Source organism: Nelumbo nucifera, chromosome 1 (genome assembly GCF_055504915.1).
Source record: "Nelumbo nucifera cultivar China Antique chromosome 1, China Antique-T2T, whole genome shotgun sequence".
Taxonomy (NCBI): Eukaryota; Viridiplantae; Streptophyta; class Magnoliopsida; order Proteales; family Nelumbonaceae; genus Nelumbo; species Nelumbo nucifera.
In genome coordinates, this window is record NC_142649.1 from 164,533,197 (window position 1) to 164,559,499 (window position 26,303).

General features: G+C 38.3%; 1 protein-coding gene and 1 pseudogene across 3 annotated transcripts in view; both read left to right on the forward strand.

The window, feature by feature from the left end:
- Positions 1–17,647, forward strand: part of TPR10 (ankyrin repeat family protein) — a 35,516-nt gene extending 17,869 nt beyond the window's left edge. Inside the window, exons 8-13 of the mRNA XM_010279840.3 lie at positions 6,110–6,262; positions 6,517–6,588; positions 11,660–11,761; positions 14,416–14,586; positions 14,678–14,757; positions 17,307–17,647. Of these exons, the coding sequence (XP_010278142.1) occupies positions 6,110–6,262; positions 6,517–6,588; positions 11,660–11,761; positions 14,416–14,586; positions 14,678–14,757; positions 17,307–17,358 (630 nt within the window). The 3' untranslated portion in view covers positions 17,359–17,647. The remainder of the gene's footprint in view (positions 1–6,109; positions 6,263–6,516; positions 6,589–11,659; positions 11,762–14,415; positions 14,587–14,677; positions 14,758–17,306) is intronic.
- A 1,834-nt stretch (positions 17,648–19,481) lies between these two features.
- Positions 19,482–24,724, forward strand: LOC104612429 (DNA-directed RNA polymerase V subunit 7 pseudogene; annotated as a pseudogene). 2 transcript variants are annotated; one of them, XR_002023513.2, is made up of 3 exons: positions 19,482–19,655; positions 23,672–24,368; positions 24,451–24,724. The product of XR_002023513.2 is annotated as a DNA-directed RNA polymerase V subunit 7 pseudogene, transcript variant X1 (transcript). The 2 variants fall into 2 exon arrangements; XR_016080552.1 differs by lacking the exon at positions 19,482–19,655 and adding an exon at positions 19,792–19,814 and having other exon boundaries at positions 23,672–24,724.
- The last annotated feature ends 1,579 nt before the right edge of the window (positions 24,725–26,303 follow it).

A 26,303-nucleotide genomic window follows, 5' to 3' on the forward strand; every position in this document is an offset into this window, starting at 1 on the left:
AAATCTCAAGACTCTCAGTCTCGAGGCTCTCTACACTGGGTCCCATCCAACCTGGCGAACCGTCTCTCACCAGATAGGCGCAACCCGAGATACCTGAAGCCTAGTGATTTGAACAGAACAGGGTTTGAAGATTGGTTGAGTGAACAAAACAACAGTGACGATTTTGGTAGAGACGAAACTTTAAGTTTGGTAAGTCTGTTTCCAAAAGGCAACAATGATTTACTTGAAATAGAAAGTTTGCATACAAAGGTGTTGTTTTTAGAGGAAGAGATTGAAGAGGCAGGTGGCGGGAAGACTAGAAATGGTGAAGAAAATGGTCCTAAAGCTGTGAAAACTCTTCTTCCCTTCGTCGAGGGAGCTGACCCTGAGTCTAATGAATTACAGGATGTTGGTGGAGAGGGACAAGAATCGGTCGTGAGGATGGATGTGGGTATTCCAGTGTCGGAAACACAGAGAAAGGATTTCCAAGTGGGTAGGTCGTCAGGAAGTGATTCTTTCACTATGTCTACTTCACAACTTTGTCCAAAAAGGGGAAAGGCCTTAAAACCATTTGTCGCCTGTCAACAACTCAATTCCAGTGATTCTAGTCCTACCCTCGTCCTACCAAGTATGAGTGTCAATTCTTTTTTAGGTACTGACTTGTCTGCTATGCCTGTAACAAATATTCTAGCTTCCCATCTAGGAGGTTCTGATGCAAGAGAGAGGGTGATAGTGGAAGGAGGAGAGAGGGTGATGGAAGGAAGTAGTAAGGGGGAGGCGGACAAAATTTGGGAGTTGATCTATACAATGATGGAGGAACTAAAAGAAGGGAAGGATTCTTAGAGAGATACTGTAGCCAAAATAAGTGTGAGCAGGGTAAAATTCTTCCTCAGACATTGGTTGGAAAGGATGGAGAAAAGAAAGAGGATGATTGTTGTATTAGGAAGGGGGGGAAGGAACAAAGAAGAAAAAAGATCTGAAGTGGAAAGGCTAATCTTAGACATTGAGGGAGATTTAGAATTTAGTGGTAGAGGGGATAGGAGGAAGGGCCTAAAATGAGGAGATTATGGCCTTTTCATGGGTTTTTTGCTATTTTGTCTCGATGAAAATTATTAGCTGGAATGTAAGAGGGTTAGGGAGTGCAAGAAAGAGAAGGGTGATCAAAGACCTACTCCGAAGGGAAAAACCTGATATTGTGCTGTTACAAGAATCCAAAATGATGGAATTAGATGGGAGATGGGTGAGGAGTTTTTGGAGGTCTAGAGGTTTAGGTTGGAGCTCATCTCCTTCATGGGGAGCCTCGGGGGGGGGGGGGATCGTAACACTGTGGAGGGAGGATGTGGTGGAAGTATTGGAAGAATTGATAGGCAGATTCTCAGTTTGTGGCCCTAATTTCTATAGAGAGAGGAATGAGATGTGGGAGGAACTATATGCAATCAAGGGGCTATGGGATGGCCCTTGGTGCCTGGGCGGGGATTTTAATGTCATTAGATTCTCTGATGAAACCAGTAATCCCCAACAGGTAATTACAACAAGCATGAGGAAATTTAATGGTTTTATTGAAGAATGTGAATTGAAGGAAATACCTCTGCTCCAAGCCAGTTACACTTGGTCCAACCTTCAGGAAACCCCTTTGTGTTCGAAGTTGGACAGGTTCTTATTTAACCTTGCCTGGGAGAATAGTTTGGAATACTTGGTTGCTAGAGCATTACCCAGGGTCACCTCCGATCACTGTCCTATCTAGATAGGTACTGAGTTTTTTCCTACAGGATCCAAACCTTTTAGATTCGAAAATATGTGGCTTACCCATCTATATTTTGTGAAAAAAGTGAAGGAATGGTGAGGTGAGGAGGAGAGGGGGGTAAGATGGAAGGGGATAAAGTTTCATAAGAAATTAAAAAGGTTGAGAGCCAAAATAAAAGAGTGGAATAGAGATCATTTTGGTAGAATTGAGGAGCAAAAATTGTGCCTAATCTCTCGAATAGGCAACTTGGATGTAAAGGAATCTCAAAATGGGTTGACCGAGGAGGACAGAGTGTTAAGGAGACAATTGAAAAAGGATTTTGAAGAGGTGTTACTAAGGGAAGAAATCAGTTGGAGACAAAAATCTAGACACAAGTGGATTAAGGAAGGCGATGGGAACACTAGATTTTTCCATGATTTGGCAAATGGGAGACGAAGAAAGAATCTTGTGACCAAGCTAGAGATAGGAGAGGAGGTGATTACCAACCAGGATGACATAGCCAGAAAATTTGTGGACCACTTCAAATCGATTATTAGAAGACCTTTGAGGGAGAGAGCAGTCGTGGAAGGGGTGGAATGGCCAAGCATTGATGACGGAGTGGCAAGGGGTTTGGGACTTGGGAGGGTAACTAGAAAAAATCAAGCTCTGTTAGGGGAATGGTTGTGGAGATGGCCATTGGAAAGAGAGAGATTGTGGCATGAGGTGGTGGGAAGCATTCATGGGAGGTCAGAGAATGGATGGGATGCTGGTGTATCAAGGCAAGCTAACCTAGCAGCACCTTGGAAGGCCATTCACAACACCCTTCCTCAATTCCTCAATTTTATCAGGTATGAAGTTTGTTCTAGCAACTCTATCCTTTTTTGGGAGGATATTTGGGTAGGAGACTCACCGTTAAAGGATTTGTTCCCTTCGCTTTTTTCTATTTCTTTGTACAAAAAAGAGGTGGTCTCAAAATTTGTCTCACCTTTGGGAACACCCTTAGATCCTACTTGGGATTTTGGGTTTCGTAGAGGACTTAGGGATGCTGAAATTGAGTCTTTCTTTTTTGCTTGGTTGTCTTAATCAGGTTTGTTTGGATCCCTCCAAGCCAGATAAGAGGGTATGGACTCCTAGACCCAATGGAACCTTCACTTGTGCTTCTTTCTTCAAGTCCATCTCTCAACTTTCTACTCACCAACCTTTTCTGTCAAAAGAAATTTGGTGTAGGCCAGTTCCCCAAAAAATTATGGCATTTTGTTGGGAAGTATTCCGTGGGAAAGTAAACACTCTAGATAACCTACAAAAGAGAAGACCTTTCCTCTGTATTTCTCCTAATTGGTGTATCCTTTGTAGAGCTCACGGTGAGGATTGTTACCACCTATTAATATCTTGTCCCTTTTCTGTAGACCTTTGGGCTTGGCTACTTTCGTTGTTTGGGAGTAGTTGGAGTCTACTAGCGGAAGTTCACATGCTCTTCAACCATTCTACCTTTTATTGGCCTACAAAAATAGGGATAATTATGTGGAGATGTGCTCGTGCTGCCTTGATTTGGATTCTTTGGGAAGAAAGGAATATTAGAATTTTTCAAGAAAAGGAAAGGAGCAGTCAGGAATTGAAAGACTGTGTGTTAAATAGGGCAATACCTTGGCTGAAAACCTTGGAAATCTTTCATCAATTCTCCTTTAATGACCTTTGGAGAAATTGGTCAGCAGTAGCGTGGTGTTCATCCCTAAAGTACAAATCAATTACAAGCTGGTTTCCTCCAGCCGAAGGCTCACTGAAGTTGAACTTTGATGGAAGTAGCATGGGTAATCCAGGATTATCCGGAATGGGGGGTGCTTTGAGAAATGAGAAGGGAGAGATTTTGTTGCTCTACTCAGGTCCCTTGGGAATTAGGGACTCCATCAGGGCAGAACTTTTAGTTGCTGTACAAGGGGTGCAATTTGCAAATCAGCTGGGGGTACAACACCTAACAATCGAGGGGGATTCCAAAGTGGTGGTGGGTTGGTTGAAAAATCCTGAAGAGGCTATGTGGCGTTACAAGAATGAAATGAAGAAATTTAGTTGGTTGACAAGGAATATGTTGGTCACTGTACAGTGGGTGGGGAGATCAGTGAATACTTTGTCAGATGTGTTAGCTAAGCAAGGGGTAAATAGGGAAGAATTGTTTTGGGCTCAGTTGTGATTCTTGCTTTTCTTTCCTAGTTTACTTGTAAGATTCAAGGAGGGACTGCAGCTCGCGCCTCTCCCTGGGATGTTGTATGAACTCATTCTAAATCTGCTTCTGAATTAATAAATTTATTATCATTCATAAAAAGAAAACAATTGTGAGAGCTTACAGATGTAATACAGTTGCTTCAAGCAGGGAGGGAGGCCAGAAGATGAAAAATACAAGCTCATAGCTCTGATGCTGGTTGTAGATTTATGAAATAAAACTTGAAAGCCATGTTATAATAATTTGGATGTCAAGATTTAATAGGTTTTTCATTTTAAATCTAGTGGTTGCAAACCTGTAAATTTGCTACCGTGGTCTGTAATCACTTGAAGCCTTTGTTTAGAAACTTTAACAACCTCCAGTTGATATCAGATCTTCACTAGGGAAGTACTTTATTTTTGTCACCTATTTTGTGGGGTTATGTAGAGACGAATGTAAGCAATGATTTAAGTGGAAAAGTAATCATGACTTCTTGCTAGCTATTCAAGACATTTGAGACATATTGGTAATCCTTTTACTATAGAGTAGCATATTTGATTACAACAAGGAATGAACTTAGAGATTTTCTAATTGATTTTGGTGATCAGTGGGTAGGGATTTCTCTGTAGACTTGGTGATTATAAGGGAGTAATCCATTTGTTAGTCACCAATGGGCAGCCAATTTACAACATTACACCCCCATCAACAGAGAATATCTCAATCCAAATTCTTGAATTGTGTCTCAGAATTTCTTCATTTCCCGCAATGAGACTATTTCTTTTAAAATTTAAGTTTTGCATTTTTAAGTAATATCATTTGCGATTTTTTACTTTATTATTATTATTATTATTATTTAAATTTGTGCCTTGCTTCAGAAAGGCACTCGCCTTAACTTGTGCCTTGGGTGCAAAAAACCCCTCATGCTTTTCTTGCACCTTGCACTTTTAAAACACTGGTTGAAATATATTCTAGTAACACTTCATGTTGGAACCTATGGAAACGGAAATACTCATTGATGAATTAGTGAATATGTTGATATTTTAAATCATGTATTTGAGCCCCCAAAGGTCCCTGGACCAATCTTTGATAAAGGTGCATCTAAAGGGTTGAAAGTGTACGAGTCTAAAAAGACGAAACAGAGGCAATCTCATTACAAGGCCCACACCCAATCCTAACCTCAATTCTGTATCCAGGTTCATACCAGAGCCTAAGCCTGTAATGAAGCCCATGCCAAAATCAGGTTCTCATCCAGGCCAACGCTCAAGCAGACATCCAAATCTATACCCATGTGCAAAACTAGATTCATGGCCCATACCCAAACTTTGATTCATTACCCATTTGCCAACCAATTAACTTTGAAATAATGAATAGAGAAGTGAATGCACCTTATTGTTGGTGTATTGATATTTGCAGCTTAGAGAATATGTATCTTTTGGAATTAAATAGAGAAATGGAAAGTGATAGTATTACTGTGTTAATCCTTGGAGATTGTGTAGTGGGATTTTTCTTATGAATTGCTTTGTAACTAAAAAATGTATGAAAAGTTAGAGTTCTAGTCTTCTAGGTAGATTCTCTAGGAAGTAGTAATTGAGCTTGAATCTTCTTTTTAGTCGAGCTTCAATGCTGGTTCCTTTTCTAGCAAAAGGTATGATTATATTATATATGTTGGCCTATTAGTTTGTTCAGTAAGAGTCAATTGAATGGATTGAACTTGTTTCTTTAGTACTTATGCCTAGACAGTGTAACACCATCAACTATATCAGAATTGAGATGTCTCTGAACTATTGGTGTGACTCCTCTTTTGAAGTAAAGTTCTTAGGCGAGATGCTAAAGACTCTAGTATAAAGCTCTGGCGCAGTCTATTACCCCTTTATTCCCTATATCCTTTTCCATATCCTGCCATTTTTAGATACTGCCCTGAGCTTGTAATTGTGCATATTAGCTGGATTTCATTCATCCTATCAATGATATAATAATCTCTCTTGACGATAAACCCCTCAGACCATATTAGCTGGATTTTGTGAAAGGGACAAAATCTTAGTTTTCATGGAACAACCATTTTTGTGAATTCGTTTGTTCTCTTAGTTGTTCAGTTACCCTAGTATTTGTTGTTGTTTGTGGTTACTTTCAAGAAGTCCTATTAATGGTGCAGTATATTGATAGACATTATATTGTGATTATTGTCTTGACTTAATTATGTTTTCTTATAACAGGATGGCCTGAAGCCAATACAAGTTGCTGCTGCAAGAGGTAATCGGGGAGCTGTTGAGATTCTTTTCCCCTTCACTTCTCCTATCCAAACTATTCCAGATTGGAATGTTGATAGAATAATTGAATATATGCAGTCTGAAGGAAACAAAGAACAGGTAGGCCATTCATGTTTCTTTCTTGTTTATTTGATCAACATTCTTGTCAAGTTGTTTCAATAGTGAATGGTCCAGTAAATCTGGTTTGTATTTTGAAAGATGTGCTCAATATTCCCATAGAAGTGGACCTATATCCCAACTGTTATAGATCATGTGTCAACCAAAGATGATTTGATAAATAATCACATTTTTATGTTGTCTAATTGCCAAAGTTGAAGCTGCTATTCATTAATTTTGAGAAGCAAAATTTGCAGGGAGAAGCAGGAAGTTCAAGGAAAGTTGATGTGCCAAATGATCCCAACTTACAGAAGAAAGTTATACCTGAGGTAGTGCCATTACCTTCTTTTTATAATTTGTAATTGATAATGAAAAGCTAAAAATGAGAGAGAGGTTCCTTGAATGAATTAAAAAGATGAGATATTAGCCTATTACAGCAGCAATGCATCAAGGAAGCATTAGCATGTAGCCCTCCATTAGAATACAAGCATCCAAGCCACTGTTAGCTGTGTTATATACCTTTTTTTCTGTTAATTCAGCCGTCTCTTTGCTCAAAGGGACTTTATAGCCCAGTGTACAGTCCCTTAATGTACTTGGGTGGATGTATTCTTGCATAGCTCAAATAAATACAATACAATATAATTCCTCACTTTTTTTACTCTCTTTGCTCTCAAAGTATTTAGTATGACCCACAGTTTCCAAAAATATTATGCACTTGTATAAAAAAAAAAGAAATATGCTTATCCACTATTGGAATGAATGTCATACCATAAACTAGAATGATCTTTCCTTGATGAGCAAATGTTAAAAGCATATTGTAACTCTACATTCATGATAAAGCCCAAATAAGAAAAGAAATATTAATCCTTTTCGTGGTGTCCTTTGACCTTTCTGTTATAATCCTGTAAACTTTTCTTTGCTTTATTGCACATAAGTGAGGGATATATTAGCAACCTTTGTCGTGGTGTCCTTTGACCTTTCTGTTATAATCCTGTAAACTTTTTCTTTGCTTTATTGCACATAAGTAAGGGATATATTAGCAACCTTTGATAATATCTTGATGGTATTTCAATAATTTCCCGTTCTATAAAAAAAAAGATGGTATTTCAATGAAATGTGTTGCATCTGCTATAGAAGAATACTTGTTAGAGAAGGTAGACGATAGGTAGACATTCAGTTGCTTTAAATTGTAATGTGAATTTATACTAATTGTCAACAACTATAAATGTAGAATTTCTGCAAACCACTATAAAAAGAGGCACTGAAGAAAATGCATTTACTATGTTACTATGGTCTCCCTATACGAGGATAACACATAAGATATACATATACCTTGTCCTGGTGAAAAGGTTCCAGCTGAGGGGCACTCAACTTAACTCAACTCAACTTATCCCAACTATTTGGGGTTGACTACATGAATCCTTTCCAGGGCTGTAAATGGATCAGATCAAATTGTTTATCTCATTTTCAACTGTGGTCCTTTGTAGTATTTGATTCAAATCTTATCTACCAGATTAGAATGGATTTGGAAGGTAGACGATAAGTATTACAAGAAATCAGTCACCCCAGAGATTGAGATGGCAAAATTGGATTGAACTTGGACATCAAATTACATTTAATAAGTTAAACTAAAATCAATTAGAACATTATATACTAATCTTAATTCAAGAAAACGAAATGGAGACTGCGCATAATCTTAATTTAGGAAACCAAAATGGAGAGCATGGATTGTTCTGTAGTTCACAGCATTTGGGGCCAAGACTCCTTCAATTGGTGCTACAAGCCAGCCACAGGCACCACCAGAGGTGTGTTTATGGCCTAGGGCAACCAAAAAATTAGAAGCATTAACTACTGGACTCTCTCTCTCTCTCTCTATATATATATATATCTATTCTGGGATGCAGCTCAAAGGCTACTTCCATTGCCTCATATCATGTTTATATTGGCTCAAATGACATTGTTGGCCAGAAGGTTCATCTGGGGAAAGTTTGGTGACATCAGGGCTAGATACCCTCTCCCTTGGTGTGTTGAAGTCTTCAGCACTATCAGATTTACCTTTGAAAGTTAAGGAGACTCAAGAATCACCGCAATGTTATGATTGGTGTTGCCAACTTTGTGAACAAGCATGAGCTGATTGATCTCCCCTTCTCTGGAGCTGAATTCACCTACAAGCAACCAAGAGGACCCAAATTGTAAAGTTGGATCGCTCCCTCATATTAGCTGATTGGGTGGAGCACTTCCCGATAACCCATCAAAAAGCCCTCCCAAGACCCCTAGCTGACCATGTGTCGCTTCTTGTGGGAGGAAATTTCTTCCAAAACCTGAGACCTTTCTGCTTTGAAAACAACTGGCTCGAAGATGATGGTTTCAAAGACAAAATGAGGGAGTGCTGGAATCTTTTGATGTTGTCGGAATTGGTACTCACATCATTGCAAAGAAGCTTCAGCACCCCAAGTATCAAATTACAAGCCGGAAAAGCAATCCAGCACATTCTCAGTCAAGCCTTTCTTGAATTACTTGAACACCCCACTCTCTGTTGACTTCCATCATTGCCTCATCTGGTCCCACCACATCCCATCAAAAGTTGCCTTTCCTATCCTGGACTGTTGCTCTTGGCAAATGCTAACCCGAGATAAGCTCTCCACCAGAGGCACAAATCTTGCCTCTAGTAGTTGTCTTCTGCAATTGTGATCTTGAAATGGCCTACCACCTTTTTTGTTCATTGCCCTTGACAAAAGAATTTTTATATCCTTCCCCTTTTTTATATCAATGAAAGCAACCTTTTCCTAAAAAAAAAGAATTTTTGTCAATTCAATGACAAACTGCAATTGTAACAAATTCTATATCAAAGATCATTTTCTGGGGGTTGATTCACAAGAGTTTTCAGAATGTTTACTTTTATTTTAGACCGCTGATTCCTTTTTGAATTTTTGATCTTTATGTAAGTATTTCAAGGTAGATGTGGGACAGGGTAATAAAGTACAGTTTTGGGAAGACCTTTGAGTAGGGGAAACCCCACTTAAAGACCAATTTCCTGATCTTTGCTCTTTCAAACCTCAAGGGGAAACTTTATCTAATTAGGGAACACCTTATCCAAATGGTGTGAATTGGAACTTGGGTTTTAGAAGGGGATTAAGGGAAAATGAGTGTGAGTCTTTAATTCGATTGCTAGACCTACTACGACAAGTCCACTTGGACCCATCTTTGGAAGACTCTAGAATTTGGGTAGGCTCTACAGATGGTCTCTTCACTTGCTCTTCTTTCTTTAGAGTACTTGCATCCCCCAACCCCCTAATTGGGGATTTCCTTGTGAAAGATATCCGCTGTAAGCCTATTCCCCCAAAAATTCAAGCTCTCTGTTGGGAAATATTCCTTGGCAAGGTAAATACTTGTGATATGCTGCAGAGAAGAAGGCCTTATGCTTGCCTCTCTCTTCATGTGTGCTCTTTGTAAAGGAAAGTGGTGATACCCTATCTCATTTATTAATATCTTGTTCTTTTGTGCATCGAATTTGGGAATTCTTTTGTATTCTATTTGGCTGCAGGTGGGTCCCCCCTCAAGATGTGATAGGACTTTTTAACCGTGACTTCTTAAGACAACCAAAGAAAAGAGGGATGGTAATGTAGAAAGCTAGGAAGGTAGCAATATGCTGGGTGGTGTGGGAAGAAAGGAATAACAGGATATTCTTAGAGAAAAGCAGAACAGTAGAGGAAGTGATAGACACTATCAAGGTGAAAGTAGCTCATTGGCTAAAATCCTTGGACAGCTTTCAAGTCTTCTCAGTCACGGACATTCTAAGAACCTGGACTGAAGTAGCACAGTCCTCGAGAGTGAGACAAAGTAAGGATGGAGTGGAAACCACAGAAGGCAATAAAATCAAACTGAATTTTGATGGGAGCTCCCTTGGAAATCCGGGAATCTCAGGTATAGGAGTAATCAGAAATTCTGAAAGGAGGATATTGGCTGTCTTCTCAGGAACGATTGGCATGGGGAATTTACTAAAGGCTGAACTTTTAGCATTACTACAAGGTTTGGAGTTAGCTAAACAGCTGGGATACAGGCATATTGAGGTGGAAGGGGACCCAAAAGTGGTCATTTCTTGGGCTGCAAACAACGTCGCCCCTTGGACTTTTAAAAATGTGATTAGGGAAGTGGAAAAGATTGCAAAGGAGGTTGAGGCTGAATTGAAATGGGTCCAAGGAGTGCAAATGGGCTAGCTGATTCTCTAGCCAAACAAGGGGCAATGAGACAACAATTGTTTTGGGCTGCACCGTAATGAGGGACAGAAAAGTGTGCTTAAATGGGATCAACATTCCCACCACCAAGTTGTATAAACTGTTTCCAATCCGGACTTTATATAAAATACATGTTTACTGATTTGACAAAAGGTATCTCAAGGTAGTTTTCTCATTTCTTCTGTACAGAATCTCTGTATAGGGGTGAAATTTCCACCCAAGGTTCAAAGTTTTGATATGATATGCCTGCATATCGTATTGTATCTTTTACTGATTGAAAATGCCTATTTTAAGGTATTTTAAGAAAATCTTTCATTTAATAATTAAATAACATAACATTTGGCCTCCCTCTCAAACTTTTGAAAATAAAAACTAAAAAAATGAAAAGTGCAACGTTCAAAGTATTGATACACCCCTTCTGGCGTGTCAGGGCGTATCAATATTTTGAACCTTGTTTCCACCCTCTTCTTTTGTGTCAGTTGCTTTATTATATACTTTACCTTTTTCTCAAAAAAATCAGAACATTATATACTGTTAATAAAACAAACTAAAATAAACTTTGATAGTGTATATCATGAATAAAATCACTTAAAGATAACTCCTATGAGATTTGAATCCTTGACTCTTTAGCAAATATAGAACATTAAACCAACTTTTCTAATAGGTCCATGCTAATTTTGTGTAGAAAAAGTGTGTATATATATATATATATATATATTATTGGATTGGATTGTAATGGATGAGGTTGCGGTGAACCCATATTTGATCCATTTATAAACAGATAAATTCAAGCCACATTCATGCTGAATTCAGATTCAAATTTGGACAAGAAGAGTCTATTTGTGGCCCTAATCCTATTCCACCATGTTCTCTATCAAGGGCTATTGGGGTTGCTCCTCTATACTCCTGATCTGTTCAATGAACTGGTGAAAGAATTAGCACATCCATGAATGTAGACGAACAAGGAGTTCAATGTTGAACTTGGAAGAACCAATAAAAAATGTTGAACTTAGAAGACATCGGCTTACTTAATCTGATTGCTTAACGTCTAATTGGTGCTCAATATGTCCCACATCCAATGCGTCACGTTATATATCTGCAAAGTTATCTTGTTATTTTCATTTATTCTGTTTCAATTTTGATATGTTTTCAGTAATGTACTCAGGTAAGCCATGAAGCAAAGAAGAAAGCTTTGGAGGCAAAATCAAGAGGGGATGATGCGTTCAAAAGAAAGGATTACCTTATGGCTGTAGATGCTTATACACAGGTATCTTTTCCACCCAATCTGCCCTTAACTTCTGCCTTGAATTGTCTAATAAGTTTTTGGTTCTAATTCCCGCAAACTCTTTTTTGGTGGAGGCTCAGTGGATTATGGAGCAAGGTTATTGTTATTGTTGTTCTTATTTTTATTATTGTGATGGTGATTGTGAAATGTGCAGCATGAGGGAGATGGGACTTCCCCTCTGAGGAGATAATGAAAAAAATCGAATTACCATCAATCCACAAAAGATATAATGCTCAAGTCTTTCTGAATCCTAAAACTCAAGGTCCTTAATTTCCTTAAGCAAACTAGATTGATAAACTAACATATGGTCCAGATCCATCCACGATCTCCTGATCAGTGTTTTAAAAGGTGTACGCTTGGAGGCGTGCCTCCAGGTGGGGCGCCCCCAAAATGCCCTGAGGTGTATGCTAGAGGCGCTGACACCTTTGAGACATACGCCTCATACGCTTTTTTCATGAGGCGTGCTAGAGGCGTATGCCTCATGCGCCTCATGCACACCTCGTGTAAAAAGATAGAAAAGACAAAGAAAAAAGAAAAAAAAAAGGAAAGAAAAGAAAAGGAAGGGAAAGAAAAAGAAAGAAAAGAAAAGGGAAGGGAAAAAAAGATAAGGGGAAAGAAAGTGGGCTGGGGACTAAGTAAGCTTAAAACATTGCTCTTAAGTAGGCTTACGCCTCTTTGTGTTTGGGAGGCTTGCACCTCTTACATTCTGAACTACGCCTCACGCTTCTAGGTTGTGGAACACCTCCCGTCACGCCTCCGCGTTTTAAAACATTGCTCCTGATGAAAGTTTCCAAAGCTTGGAAAGTTCTCTAAGTTTCAACTAGTCATCATCAGAATTAATGTTGTCAAAGTTCCAAACTAGTCATCAATTAGTCAGTTGGATAGTGAGTTGAGGGCTGCACCAACTGCATCACTAATTAGTTGGTTGATACATGTTCAAGTTGACTGGGACAACTATGAGTTGACTGGGTTGACTACAAAAGTTGTAATGCTTAAGTCTTTTTTTTTGTGCTAATTTCTAAGTATTTAAAACATTCTATTACAAATATTTGTGATGGAACAAGGTTGATTGGTGGTATATAGTATATGCACTAGAAACAAGGGATAACCTAAAAGAAGACAATGGAGTTATTTTTTCTTCCAATCATTTGAGTGCTGGTACAGAATTGCTACAAACAAGAAGCTTTACACAGGGGCTATACATTAGCTGCCCTTGCAGCACTATACCCTCATACCCTGCTTTGCAAAAGATCGTCTTGTACTAAAAAGGAGTTGTAGGATGTGTTTTTAAACAATTTGTGTGCCTAACCAAGAAAACATTTTTCCCAAAACCATCTTGAACAATGAATATGCTAAACTGCTCTTATTTTTGAAAGTTCTTGCGTTTCCTTCCTGCCAAATCACCAATAAACTACCGCTGAAGCCACAGTCTAGACCAGTTTCCCTTCATTTCTTAAACCTTCTACCCTCTAGCCCTTCACCAATTGCATCAATGAACCTGCACAGCAGCTCTTCACTTCAAACAAAATCCAAACTTTGTAAGAAAACTTAGTGTAGCAATAGATGCTCAATTGATTCAGAGTTCCCTTCACACAAAATAGTCTGCTGAATCCAACAGGACCAACACCATACCTTTACGCAAATGGTTGTCTCTTGTAAGGATTCTGTTTAGGTATGCAGTTCATTGAGAACATTCTAGCACCCAAAAATGTTGACAGGGACTGATTGTTCATCTGAACTGGTGAAGGTGTCCTAAAATAATTTCAGTGACATTTCCTGCTCTCTCCCACTGCCATATTCTTCTATGTGGGCTTCCAGCCTCCACTTGAGTGCTTATGACAAATGTAGCGTTTCCACCATAGCCTCCACCTCTCATTCATTTAGGTTTCTTTGGAACTGGGGGAACCACACCACATTCTTGTCATTTTACTGCAAATAATCCACTACTCTAGCCTCTTTATCCATTGCCAACTTGAAAACAGCAGGAAAAACTTCAAACAGGGGCCTTTCCTGCACCAAACATCCTTCCAAAACTTCACATGCATCCCATTTACAATCTTATACTTCACTCCCTTTGCAAAATCATTATATGCTCTTTCAATTCTTTTCCAAACTGAGCACCCATAAGACTGATTGGAAACACTTGGATTCCAATCATTATATGTGCAATCTGTATTAACTTGTTAATATTGCTTCAATATCCTAAATTCAGAACATATTTTATTTGGTTTGACTAGTCAAAACCTAGGCACTGACCAGTCATTTCAGTCAGATACCAAAAAGCCCTCTTCTACAAAGCATTTTTACTGCCATTTGGGCTAAGTAAAGAAAAAAATGAGGGGAAAAGTTCCTGATAAAGCAGAAGTGGGCCTTATACATGTTTCTTGCTAGGTTCAGGTTACAAAAGAAACTACCATGAAACCTATGTTGTTACATAGACCCTTCAATTGGAGATCATCTAAACATAAGCTATTTCATTAAAAGCTTCATATGGTATAGAGAACAAGTATGTGGAATAATTTCTCCAAGGAAATTTCTTTTACCATGGCTTTTGCAATTCTCATTATCAACTTACTATCATGGTTGATAATTGGTTGAAAGATAATCAAATAGTTATTTTGTGATGTAAACTGCAGGCAATTGACCTGGATCCTACAGATGCTACTTTACTATCTAATAGGAGTCTTTGTTGGATTCGTTTGGGACAAGCAGACCATGCTTTAGTGGATGCAAAGGCTTGCAGAGGGTTGAGACCAGATTGGCCGAAAGCCTGCTATAGGGAAGGTGCAGCTTTACGTTTGCTGCAGGTAAGGACACCCATTGCCTTTTACCCTTCACCTCAATTCATTATTTTAGGGTGTTTAAGGTAAATTGTTATTTTTTCTGCTTTTGTTGCAGAGGTTTGATGAAGCTGCCAATGCTTTTTATGAGGGTGTAAAGCTTGATCCTGAAAACAAGGAGCTTGTAAATGCTTTCAGGTAATGATAAACAACAATGCCACCCCACTCCCTCTCTATTCTCTAGGGGTGTCAATGGACCGGTTTTGGGTTGGACTTCGTCCAAATCAAAATCAATTTGGACGGATTGGACGGACCAATAAGACATTGAATTTGGACAGACTGGACAGACCAATATGACATATTGGATTGGACCTGGTCCATCCATAATGAATTTATATTGGATTAAACCAATATCTGGTCCATTGATAGAAGAGATTGGACCAAATCCAGTCCAATTGACACCCCTACTATTCTCCCTTCTTGTGTTCTCCTTTTCTTTCTTTATGTACTAGAGAACCAGATAAGTTAAACTTGTAAAGTTTCTTAAAATTTTTAGTCCTACTCCTACCCATGACCTTAGATTATGTTAACTCATCTTACAAGAGAAAATGCCTGGGAAAATTATCATGGTGGATAGCCATAGTTAGCTAATAGTCCTGAAGTGATGTCTTAGTTTGTGGTGAATACTTTGTTTTTGCTCGGTCTTAATAAATTTTCTGGATTGTGCCCCATCCCCCTCCTCGACACGGATGCAAAAAGAAAAAGAGAGAAAAAAGAAAAAAACCTAAAAAACTATCCTGTCATCCTTGCAATAACTTTTTTGTGTTATGAGGGATGCATTTTGATACTTTTATTTTGTCTCAAGGATGGGGCTGGAAACTTGCATACAAAGATCTTCCAATGGACATCTCTCTCCTTTGATTAATGCATCTTTTGTTATTTTCTTTCAAAATATGTTCCTAGCAACCCCAAGTTGCTTGCTTGTACTTAGAATTATTATTTAAATTAAATTGTCATGGTTGAAGGTTCTAGAGGGCTCTCTGTGCTGATAAACTTTGGGGACAATCACCTAATAGTGTGAAGGGGTTCTTTGAATCTCTCTTTAATACTGATAAGCACAATTGGTAGCACGGAAGCTGATTAGTCACAGGTTATGACATTGTATGACATTTATCAGTCAAACCATAAGAATAATCATTTTTGTTTTTTGGAAACCTACTATTTAGGTTATTAAATTTGTGTATGAACAAGTTTGCAAGTTGTTGCTATTATTGTTGTTGCTGTTGTTATCATCATCATCCTCATCTGGTTGAACCCAACTGATCTTTTTTTTGCCTGTTTGTAATTAGAGAAAATCACCCAACTATTGCTCTCACCAAAATAGACTGGCTTGGTTTCACTGCATTCTTAATTATGAGTGGCTGAATCTTGTATTTGCTGCTATCATTTTGGTTTGGAAGTTTGCTTCAATTGTCTGTTGTCATTCTCATGAAAACTGTCTTAAGCTAATGTGTTTAACATCCAACAAATTACTGGAAGTAGGAAGTTGTCAAGCATAATTCCAGAGGATTTACTTAGGGTTTCTTGCAATTGAGAAGTTAACAAGGTTTGTTTATACAAGTAATGCTGCTTTGAGTCAGTTGTTGCATACAATGTGCTCACTGTACATGCAATAAGTTGGTGAATAATGCAAGCACTCCTGGTTATCAAATTTTCAGTTTTCACAAATATATTCTCATGTGTGTGTGTGAAAACGGGTTTAATATCCTGTTTATTCGAAATTCTACTACACATGTCCTTAGGGTGACACCTTAGGTGTTGAAAAATTTTGAAGAACTTGAAGTGCTGAGACTGATGTAGAGGGAAAATTTCCACTGGAAAGAGATCTGGTTGTCCCATTTCCCTACCAAAGTTAGTTTTCTGGTGTGGTCTGCTGTGAATGGGAAACGTCTTGCTAAAGTGGATCATTTGGGATTGCAATCTTTGGTGTGCTCAATGTGTGGGCAGGCAGAAGAGTCAGTGGATCATTTGTTCCTGCATTGTGGAGTTGCAGGTCTGCTTTACAGCCACTTCTGTAAGCTTCTTAATGTTAGTTGGTGTCCTCCAAGGAATATCTTCAACCTGCTGAAGGCTTTGTAGCTGTGGGGGCTGCATAAGAGGGGAACTGAAGGGTATTTGAGTCCTAAGGAGTTCTGAATATCATGTGCTGCGTTGGGCTATAGCAACTTTTCATTCTTCTGTCAGCCTTAATGCAGTTCAGGCCTTCAGGGGTCTCCCACATCATCAATTTTTTGAGCCTAGTATTTTACTTGGTTAATTTGTATTCTCTCTCTGGAGTATACTCCCGAGTTTTGTTTTGTGTTGTTTTGGGGGGCCTGGGTTAGCCGACCCTGGAGATGTATTGTTTCTAGCTGTACTTGTTTCTGACAAGGTTTTATACATGTAATTTTGGCTTTGGATAATGGAAGATCAATTCAGTACTTACCTTCAACGGGGCTGGGATCATATTCCCTGACCTCCCGATTTAGAGATAAATCCCAAAAATTGTCCTCCATCCCCAATCCCCCATGGAGGCGCGTACCCGAACCCCCGAAATTTTTTAATTAACAGAATTTCTTGAAAATGAATTTACTTAAAATAAAAGAAAATTTTAAAATATAAATAATGTTTTAAATATATACTTTGACCCTCCATCTCGATGCGTGTATCTTCTTAGTACCCATGCTTTTGTTGAATTATATTAACAGGGAAGCTGTTGAAGCTGGAAGGAAATATCATGGCACAGACAAGCAAAGCTGAAGGGGAATAGGATGAGATGTGCGAAGTAGAGGAACTGGACCAATCTTGCTTGCCAAACTTCAGGTTGATCAATTTTGTTCTTTATCTGGTGTAGTAGAACTAGTTTTTCTTGTCTTAATGAGATGAATACAAAAATTCGTCAGATGGTTGTAAATAGAAATTAAATTCAAGTTATATACAACGGGTATAACGTTTTTCTGATGTTCAACTGATTATAATTGATGTTAGCTTTTCTGGAGGTGATTTGAAAATTTCAATATTGAATCATTACATACTCATTATTTCTTTATTTTTATTTTGTTCATTAATATTCTGCGCAGCTAAGTGCAATATGGAAATTCTTAATTGTTATGGGAACCTGTGGTTTAGGGTCCCAATTGAGGCTTTAACACAGGATTTGGCTAGGTTGATCTCAACCTTGGCCGACGTGGCCTGGTGGCCATAGTTGTACCGCTAACCATAATCTATCATCTATTCTTATGTCTTTTTTTCTCCAGTCTGCAACAAGTGAATGGCTAGTTCCTGCTCAATTCAAAATTTGTGATTCATACTTGGGAGCAAGGTTCAAAGTATCGTTACGTATCGGCTGATATATATTGTTCCGGGACCCTTCTGATATGCCCTTACAGTGGGTGTATCGGGGTCTGACCGGTTTAGGGGATGGAGGGGTCCTAGACTGACTCTCCTGAATCAGTTTTGAAAAAAAAAAGATAAAAAAAAAGTAAAAAAACAAGTATCAAAACGCCCGATATGCCCCTACCGGCATATTGGGCGTATCCATATTTTGAACCTTGCTTAGGAGGCTGGTTGGTCAATCTAGTTGCCAAAGTTCAGATCAACATTCTTTATGCTTTCAAAACTAACAAATGCCTCAACCAAGTGCTGGCCGTTAGCATAAATTTATTATGTGGAGATCCTAGAAACAGGCAAAGATGCTATTAGGCCCATTTATTGAACCCAAGCTGAAACAACCCCCCCTCCCCCCCCAAAAAATAAACAACAACAACAATTGGGTTAGGTTAGGTTTCAACCTCAGGTTCAGGACTGGTTCAATTCAAGGTCGACCATGACTTCACAAACTCAGGCAGTCAGGCCCAACCCCTTCTTGGGCTTAGATCCATCTTTAATCAGGCTTCGAAGCCCAGGTTAAGAGTAAAATAAGTATTATTTATTTAATGCATATATACTAAGAAAATGATAATTTTATTTATATTATATTACATAGATACTTGCCTTGGTTTTGATGCAGTTTTACCCTTTATTTACACAGTTCATGCTTTCATGGTACATGTCCTTGCACTAGTATAAATAAAATGCACGATATGTGTTTGAATGTATATGCCTTAGTTTTCGTGTAAGTTATAAAGGATCCAAATACCAGGTTAATTCTTATTTGCATACTTACATATCAAAGAATGTGCTCTTATATAGTATAAACATGTAATATTTAACCAACTAATGGTGTTTCAGTTGGAAGGAAAGATGAATCAAGAGATCCTTATTTGCATACATCCTGCTGCCATTGGGGTTGGGGGGTTAAGGGTGGGGATACCCCCATTGTGTAGCCCTATAAATTTACAGAAAAAATGCAATATTTGTATGTGGTATAATATAATGATAATAATGTTATATACAATTAGACTTATTCATGGGTCACATTCCCCTATATGCTTGCATGATCGAATCTTAATTGTATTTGGACAAATTATATAACAAAAATATAAAATAATAATTTTAAATAAATATTTATAATATATATTAATTTATTAAATTACACTATAGGTGGAACTTTTTATGTTCAGAACGGGCTTCAGTTTCAGGTTTGAACTTTTTATGTAATTTATTAAATTACACTAAAGGATGAGTTGGCTGCGATGTCTGATGTGTGAATCAGACTGAACAATTACGAATGAACACGCCAGTGTCTCTTACACGTGAGACCCACATTTACTGCGAACACCAGAAGAAAAAGAATCACAGTTTTTAAGTTGAAAAGACCGGAAAAAGAAGTTGCCAGTTGCCACGCGAAAAATTACTAGGTCGTTTAATTGAATGACCCCGCCTCAATTGCTTGATGATTCTCATAATTTCGAGTTTACGGTTACGGTCTTACGGATGGATAAATGAAGTAAAACCCACTTTGCCGAAATCAATAATTCTGTAAACCTGACTAAAAAAAAAAAAGAAAAGTCTGTAAACCAATTTATAGTTTCTACTTTCCTTCTCCTTGTCCTTGCCATTCGGTTTCGTCCACTGTTCCAGTTTCCAATCAAGAAGACCGGCATCGGCGTTGCGAGGTACATATTCTTCCTCCGGATCGTTTTAGTTCCAATCTTCCTTGCAGTGCCTTTGTAAAGCTTCTGTATACTGTGCTACTCTTCTCCGTGGCGATATTTTTTTCTCAACTTCCTTTTTTCATTGTGTGTTCCCTGTATTTGGCTTGCATTTTGGGTTTGGTTAGTATGTTTTGTAGGGTTCTTCTTCAAGTTTTCTTTTTAGTGTAAAGGGTTTATTATTTTCTCGGTGTTTGAGTGCTTTGCCTAGTTTTTTCTTCTCTGTTTCATTCGCTAATCGCTAGAGGGGTTTATTTGGTTCTGTGCGTGGTCCTTAACTGTTGCATGCATGAGTTTTTGTCCCTCAGTTCACTGGCGGAAAGTGGTCACTTGAAGCTTACATGATTGCAGTGAATAACAAATAACCTATACCGCAAACACCGGAAAAGATACGTATATAGGAGAAAATTGTTAGTCATAACTCATAAGGCTGAGTTTGGAAGGAGTACAAATGCAAATATGTAGAGTGCAAAACCTTATATTTTGTATGTATTTACGCTGTACATATTTGCATTTGTACTCTTTTCAAACTGAGCCAAAGCTACTGTGATATGGGAGAATGGGTTATTGCCTTCTAATAATTGCAAGTTCTCTGTAGAGGCACTTATCAGTTAAAATCGAATGGTTTTTATCTTGGTCGTCTTAGGCCTCGTTCGCGCCTTACCTGGGTAAATGCGATTATCCTGGGCAAGGCAAGTGATTCTTGGGAAACACTTCGGTTAGGACTTAGGAGCATTTACCTGTCTTCTTTCATTCCCCATTTAAGGTGCACAATGACTGATTTATCCAAAACAAAAGTTACATTATTGAAGAATATTGTCCCATCACGTATTATTGATTTTCAGCGCGTGTGGGTAACTAATTTACCCAAGTCTGAGGAGTGTATTACTTTCCAAGGTAAATGAGTCAATCAGGAATTGTTCTTTTCTGTTGGACCCACTAATACCGGAAAATGAATGTGGGTTTATTTCTTTTCCATGGGACCTACCAACTTACCTGCCCTCACTTCCCGGAACAAGGTCTTAGTGGTAAAGCGAAGGAAGGGCCCAAGTCGAGGAGGATACTATTTATAGCATCTTGTGGTGAATGCACATGCTAGTTTGATATAAATGATTTTTCTTTCTGAGTTCTGACTCATATTTTATGCTGTGTTTAGAATGGGCAAGTTTCCTGGTCTTCCTTTGGTTTATTGTTGCAACTATATCTTTTAGAAATTTTCAAATTTCAATTGATTGAGGCTTTCACGTGCAGTTAGATATGTCAATTCCTGTTACAAGCTATCCATCTTTAATTTTGTGTTCCCTTTTATTTTCTAGGATTTTAGGGACTTGAGAATTTTAGTGGTAGTTGTATATTTGGTCAGCAGTTTTTCTCTTGAAATTTCCGAGCAAATGTAGAGATTCAATTTGTAATAGGGACGATTGTGTTGTCATATATAAATAACACTTTGAATGGCACAAAATAGGCCTTGAGGAGGGTAATTAATCTTGATTGTTACAATCACTTGGAGCTGAAGAAACTAGCTTTTGTGTTGGAAACCTAAGACAATCTCCCATGATACCTAGATACTTGTACAATACATGCCTAGCATACCAGTGACACAATTCGTGCCTAGCATGACACTGGATACTGCATGAATATTTCTAGAGTATATTTTATATCATTAACCCTTTGAAACATGTGAGATGGTATTTTTAACAAATTATACTACAAAATATATATTTGCTAGAAGATAAATTAAATTTGGCAAGATATATGTGTTGGGAAATATACTTAGTTTTTCAAAAAATTGATATATAAGCATAATATAGACTGTAATAAGAGGGATACCAATACGTGTATTGTATATTTGTTCAGGGTCTTAGGAAATGGAGAGTCATATCCCCATTTATCCTTTTGATATCTCATCCTTAAGGTACACTGGCTGGCAAGTTTAGTGTTTGGGAAACAGGGATTCCTAGAATAGGGAATTTTCTACTGTTATTTTCGTTTGATAACATAAGGCTTTTGAGAAAATGGTGTGATACAATTTCAGTTACTCTCTCTCTCTCAAAAAAAAAAAAAATAAGATTGCTTTAAAGTGGTGTGATGTGGTTGAGAAAGCAAAATATGAAGTGCAGTGGGATAGTAATGGCATTATTGTTGGGCTTTATTGCGCTACCTTTTCTATTTTCACTATGCTCTTCTTTTTGTCCATGGGAGGTGACCTCAGGGATGTTAATGGTAATATTGCACCTGGTCATTTACTGAATGGCAAGGCCAAGTAAGAATACCTTCTGATTTTTCTTCCTCTTCTCTATCATGCTCTCTTTTTTCATTTCGTTTTTACAATGTATATAAGCAGAAGTAGTTTCTGTGGAAAATGATAGTCCCCCCCCCCCCCCCCCCCCAAGGAAAGTGAGTTTCTTTTTTCTGTTGCTCTGTACTGTCCCTTCTGCCTATTTTGGCAGTTCGGGTCTTGATTTTCAAAATTAATAAAATTCTGTTAATATTTGAAAAATCTAAAGAAATTAGGAAAAACTATTAAAACATGGAATTTGTTACTGAATCTTTATGGATTGTTAGAAGTATAGTAGCACTTTTAAAACTCTAATGACTCAAGCTCGTGTTCTCATGCTGGCCAAAGCCACTTGCCTTTTCCCTTATTATTTGCATTCTCTTTACATACAAGGATCCCAAAACATTTGATTCGCAATCACCTCCTGGTTTGCTAGTTCATCATCCAAGCCATTTGGTGATCTTTGTACCTAAGGCTCAGTTTGGAAAGAGTACAAATACAAATATGTACAGTGCAAATACACATAAAATACAAGGTTTTGCACTCTACATATTTGTGTTTATACTCTTTCCAGACTGAACCTAAGAAATAGTGGTATGAGTTGCTTTCAGAACTTTCTTGTATGTAGCAGCGCATTTTTAATGCTTAAACCCAATACCTTTCATGGGTTGCAAGAATTGTTCTATTTCTGCACCAATAACTTCCCTTCTGTTTGTTATAACAAGCTGGGATTCCCTTGGCGAAATAGATACTACTTGTAGAGGGTGTCTTGCCTACAAACACTGCCAATTTGAATTTCACATAATTCAAAAGTTCTTACTTGGTTTCTCCTTATAAATACTAAAATGTCTAATCTGATACTGCTTCAGTGTCTGCAGTGTAATATAACAATAGTTGTCTCATATATCTTTTATTTTTTGATCAGTGTCTCATATACCTTTTCATTGTCTCATGTTCATGTTCTTAATCCTAGCAATTGGTGTTGAGATGGTATGTTGAAATTGTTGGCTTTGTGCACTCTTTCTCTAGTTTCTACTGTCCAGACAACGTATGCTCCAATGTATGTACAAGTCCAGAAAACTGGGTAATTGTGTTGGGTTGTTGCCACTAGTGGTTAGATGGTTCTGATATTTGATAATACTTCTTGGATGTAGAGATGCTTTTCCTCCAGTTGTCCAGAAGCAAATCATTTTATGTTTAGAAACCAATTGCCTAATTGTTTTTGTTTTTGTAATGATTAACTGGTTTAATGACTTGGCTAATCCTATAAGTTGGGCATAAAGGACTAGTTTTTGGCTATGGATCAGAGGTTGGTGCATTATCTTAACGAGATCAGAGACATCCTCAACTTCTCTCTGATACACTTGCATATTCCTAGTGAGCTATATTTGGTTGCTGATGTTCTATGTGGAAGTGGTACTTCTCCATAGCGACAGCCATATGCCTACCTGGTTTTTGTTTGATGATGGTGCTGCAATTGTATATTTCATTAACATTTCTACATCCTTTTATTTAGATTTTTTTTATTTAAAGCCAATGTGATATGACTGCCTTCTATAAGAAAAAGTATTGGCTAATTTAGACTGTTGGGCGCATGGAATTATCATATTTCAAGGACTTTATGTTGCTTTGGTTCATCTTGAAGGAGTCGTTTTATGGAATGTGTTGGATTAATTCTGTCTGTTTTGGTTTTATGTCACAGATTGTAAGATGTATCTTAAGGCACAGCTTCCGTGGAATGTGATAATACCTCCTGAAAAATTGGATGGAGGTCTGATGCTGCAAAAGTCTATAATGTTATGCTTATTGGAGGAATTTGCAAATAAGAAAGCAACCAAGGATCATGGTTACTTCGTTGCAGTAACTACCCTGGATAGCATAGGTGAAGGGAAGGTTAGATTTGAGTCAGGGAATGTACTTTTCCCTGTTATGTTCAGCTGTGTTACATTCAAGCCATTCAGGGGTGAGGTCTTACAGGGCACTGTAAATAGAATCATGAAGCAAGGGCTCTTCCTGGAATGTGGGCCCATCAGAAACGTATTCCTCTCTGCACATAAACTGCCTGATTATCGTTATGTCCCTGGGGAGAATCCAGTGTTTTTGAGTGATAAGCATTCTAAGATAGAGATGAATTCAGTGGTCCGCTTTATGGTACTTGGAACCAGATGGATCGAGACAGATAAGGAATTCCAAGTGGTGGGTAGCTTGGAGGGTGATTTCCTTGGACCCGTTTGGTAGTCAGATTTTGTTGTGTTTTTCAAGCCCATAGTAACTTCTTAGTCATGGGTGATTGGAATTACATCCTTCAACCTAGCATTTTCTGTATATTCCCTAGTAACTTAGTAACCTTCATTGCAATATATGGTTCTTAACAGAGCGTTTAGTTTCGATCAAATTATGTAAGTTTGGTTAAAACTTGTGCTCCTGCTTCTGATCTTCTGTTGTTAATAATGGTTCTCTAATTTCTTTCTTTGGTATCAGACTGTCAGTTGTTCTACCATAATTGGTCAGAGGACAAACTCAGAGTACCCGTGGGTGGATTATGCAACCATCTGGAATCCTGGGCGAAAATGACTAGTTTGAATGTTTGATCTCTGATTGAATGTAAGTCCATAATGTGTGATCTTAAAATGGAATGACATTGGCGTGAACAGAAGAATGATTCAATTCTTGGGCCCTGTTTGGCAATGTTCCCAGCTGTTCCTGTTCTTTTAGAAATTTCTGTGCTATAACAAAGAATTTTATTTCTTGTTCATTGGGAGTAACAGAGGCGTTTGGCAAAATGTTTTTTGAGAACGCATTTTTGTTCTACAGAAGTAGAAACGGCGTTTGGATAACGAATTCAGATGAAAAGAAACTTCACTCAATTGACATAATAGAAACCCCTCATTTCAAGATATCCAACAAAGTAAAAAAAAATGAACAAACGAATTCAGATGATGAATCTAATCAGAGCAACGACGAGTAAAATAGAGCAATGACGTGTAAACCAGGTACGACAAGGAAGGAATACACCTACCTGTTTACTTGAATCTGGCTGGAAATTTTGTCAGAGCTTTGTACCGTTTGCTCGCCGTCCAGTTGTTGACGCAACAAGAGCCTCCTCCGAGATGTGCAGCAGCAATGAGGTAGTGTCGAATGAATAAAAGGTGGTTGTTTAGGGTTTGTTTCTATCAGTTTGCATGAAATATCAAACATACCCCTTCTCTCACGTGGGAATCGATGGCACGTGTTCGTTAATGTGCATTAATATTGTGAGAATCGCGCATTCTCTGAGAACATGTTCTTTGAGTGTCGATTTATCACTCCCAAAGAACGTATTCTTTGGGTGCTGTTCTCACACGAGAATGGCTTGTTTCTTTCACTTTTTTTTAGTACCAAACACGTTCATGCTCCACAAAAACACCAGGAACAATAGAAACATTCTCACGAAATGTTGCCAAAAAGGGCCTTGCATGCTAGGAAGAATTGAAAGTGGAACTGAAACATTTTGCGTGATGCTCTATGAGAGGCTGGTTCACAATTCAACCCCATATAAACCATGGAGTGGGTATGTAATGATAGTTATCTGCCTGCACTGTGGTGCTCTGTAGAACCAAGTTGAAGGTTTTGACCAGGCCCAGTTTATGAATGAAAAGGAGCTGGTCGGGTCGCAGACAGACCTGGCCCTACCCATTTGCAATTGCAGGCATACAATCCATCACCCATGCATGGAAGCAGCTAAGGCCCAACTGGGTTCCTTGTTTCATCCTCCATTCCCTTACACTCCATCTTTTTTTATTGCTAAATCTTAATCCACACGCCCCACCATGTGAACGCATTATGTCAATCCCAATTCTTTTGCTCTTATATATATATATATATATATTTCAAATCAGAAGAAGAAGAGAAGAGTAGGAAGAACCGAAGAAGAAAGTTTGCAGCTTTGTAGCTATAATGTATTAATAGGTTTACAGAAATAATCAGTCCCATGTGAATTGGAAAAGTGAACATGTGATTACTGATTAGTGAATTCATGTGAGGTCCTCCATTTGAAATCGTCAACACTCGGAAGTCAGAAGCTCAATGGGTTACGGTTTAGCCGGTTAAGAAGACGCTCACCGATTCAACCATCCCCGGCTGAGTGGAATCTAAAACACTGTTTCATGTGACTTGACTGGGTTGCATTGTCGGGTCGGTCTGATCCATGAACAACCAGCCCTGGGGATCATGATTATGTTCAGGTGAATCGGGACAGACTCAATGCAGATTTTTGAATTTTATTACAGATTTATAAACATTTAAAATGTACCCCGTCAATACACAACACATGTGATGCCCAGGCCAATACACAA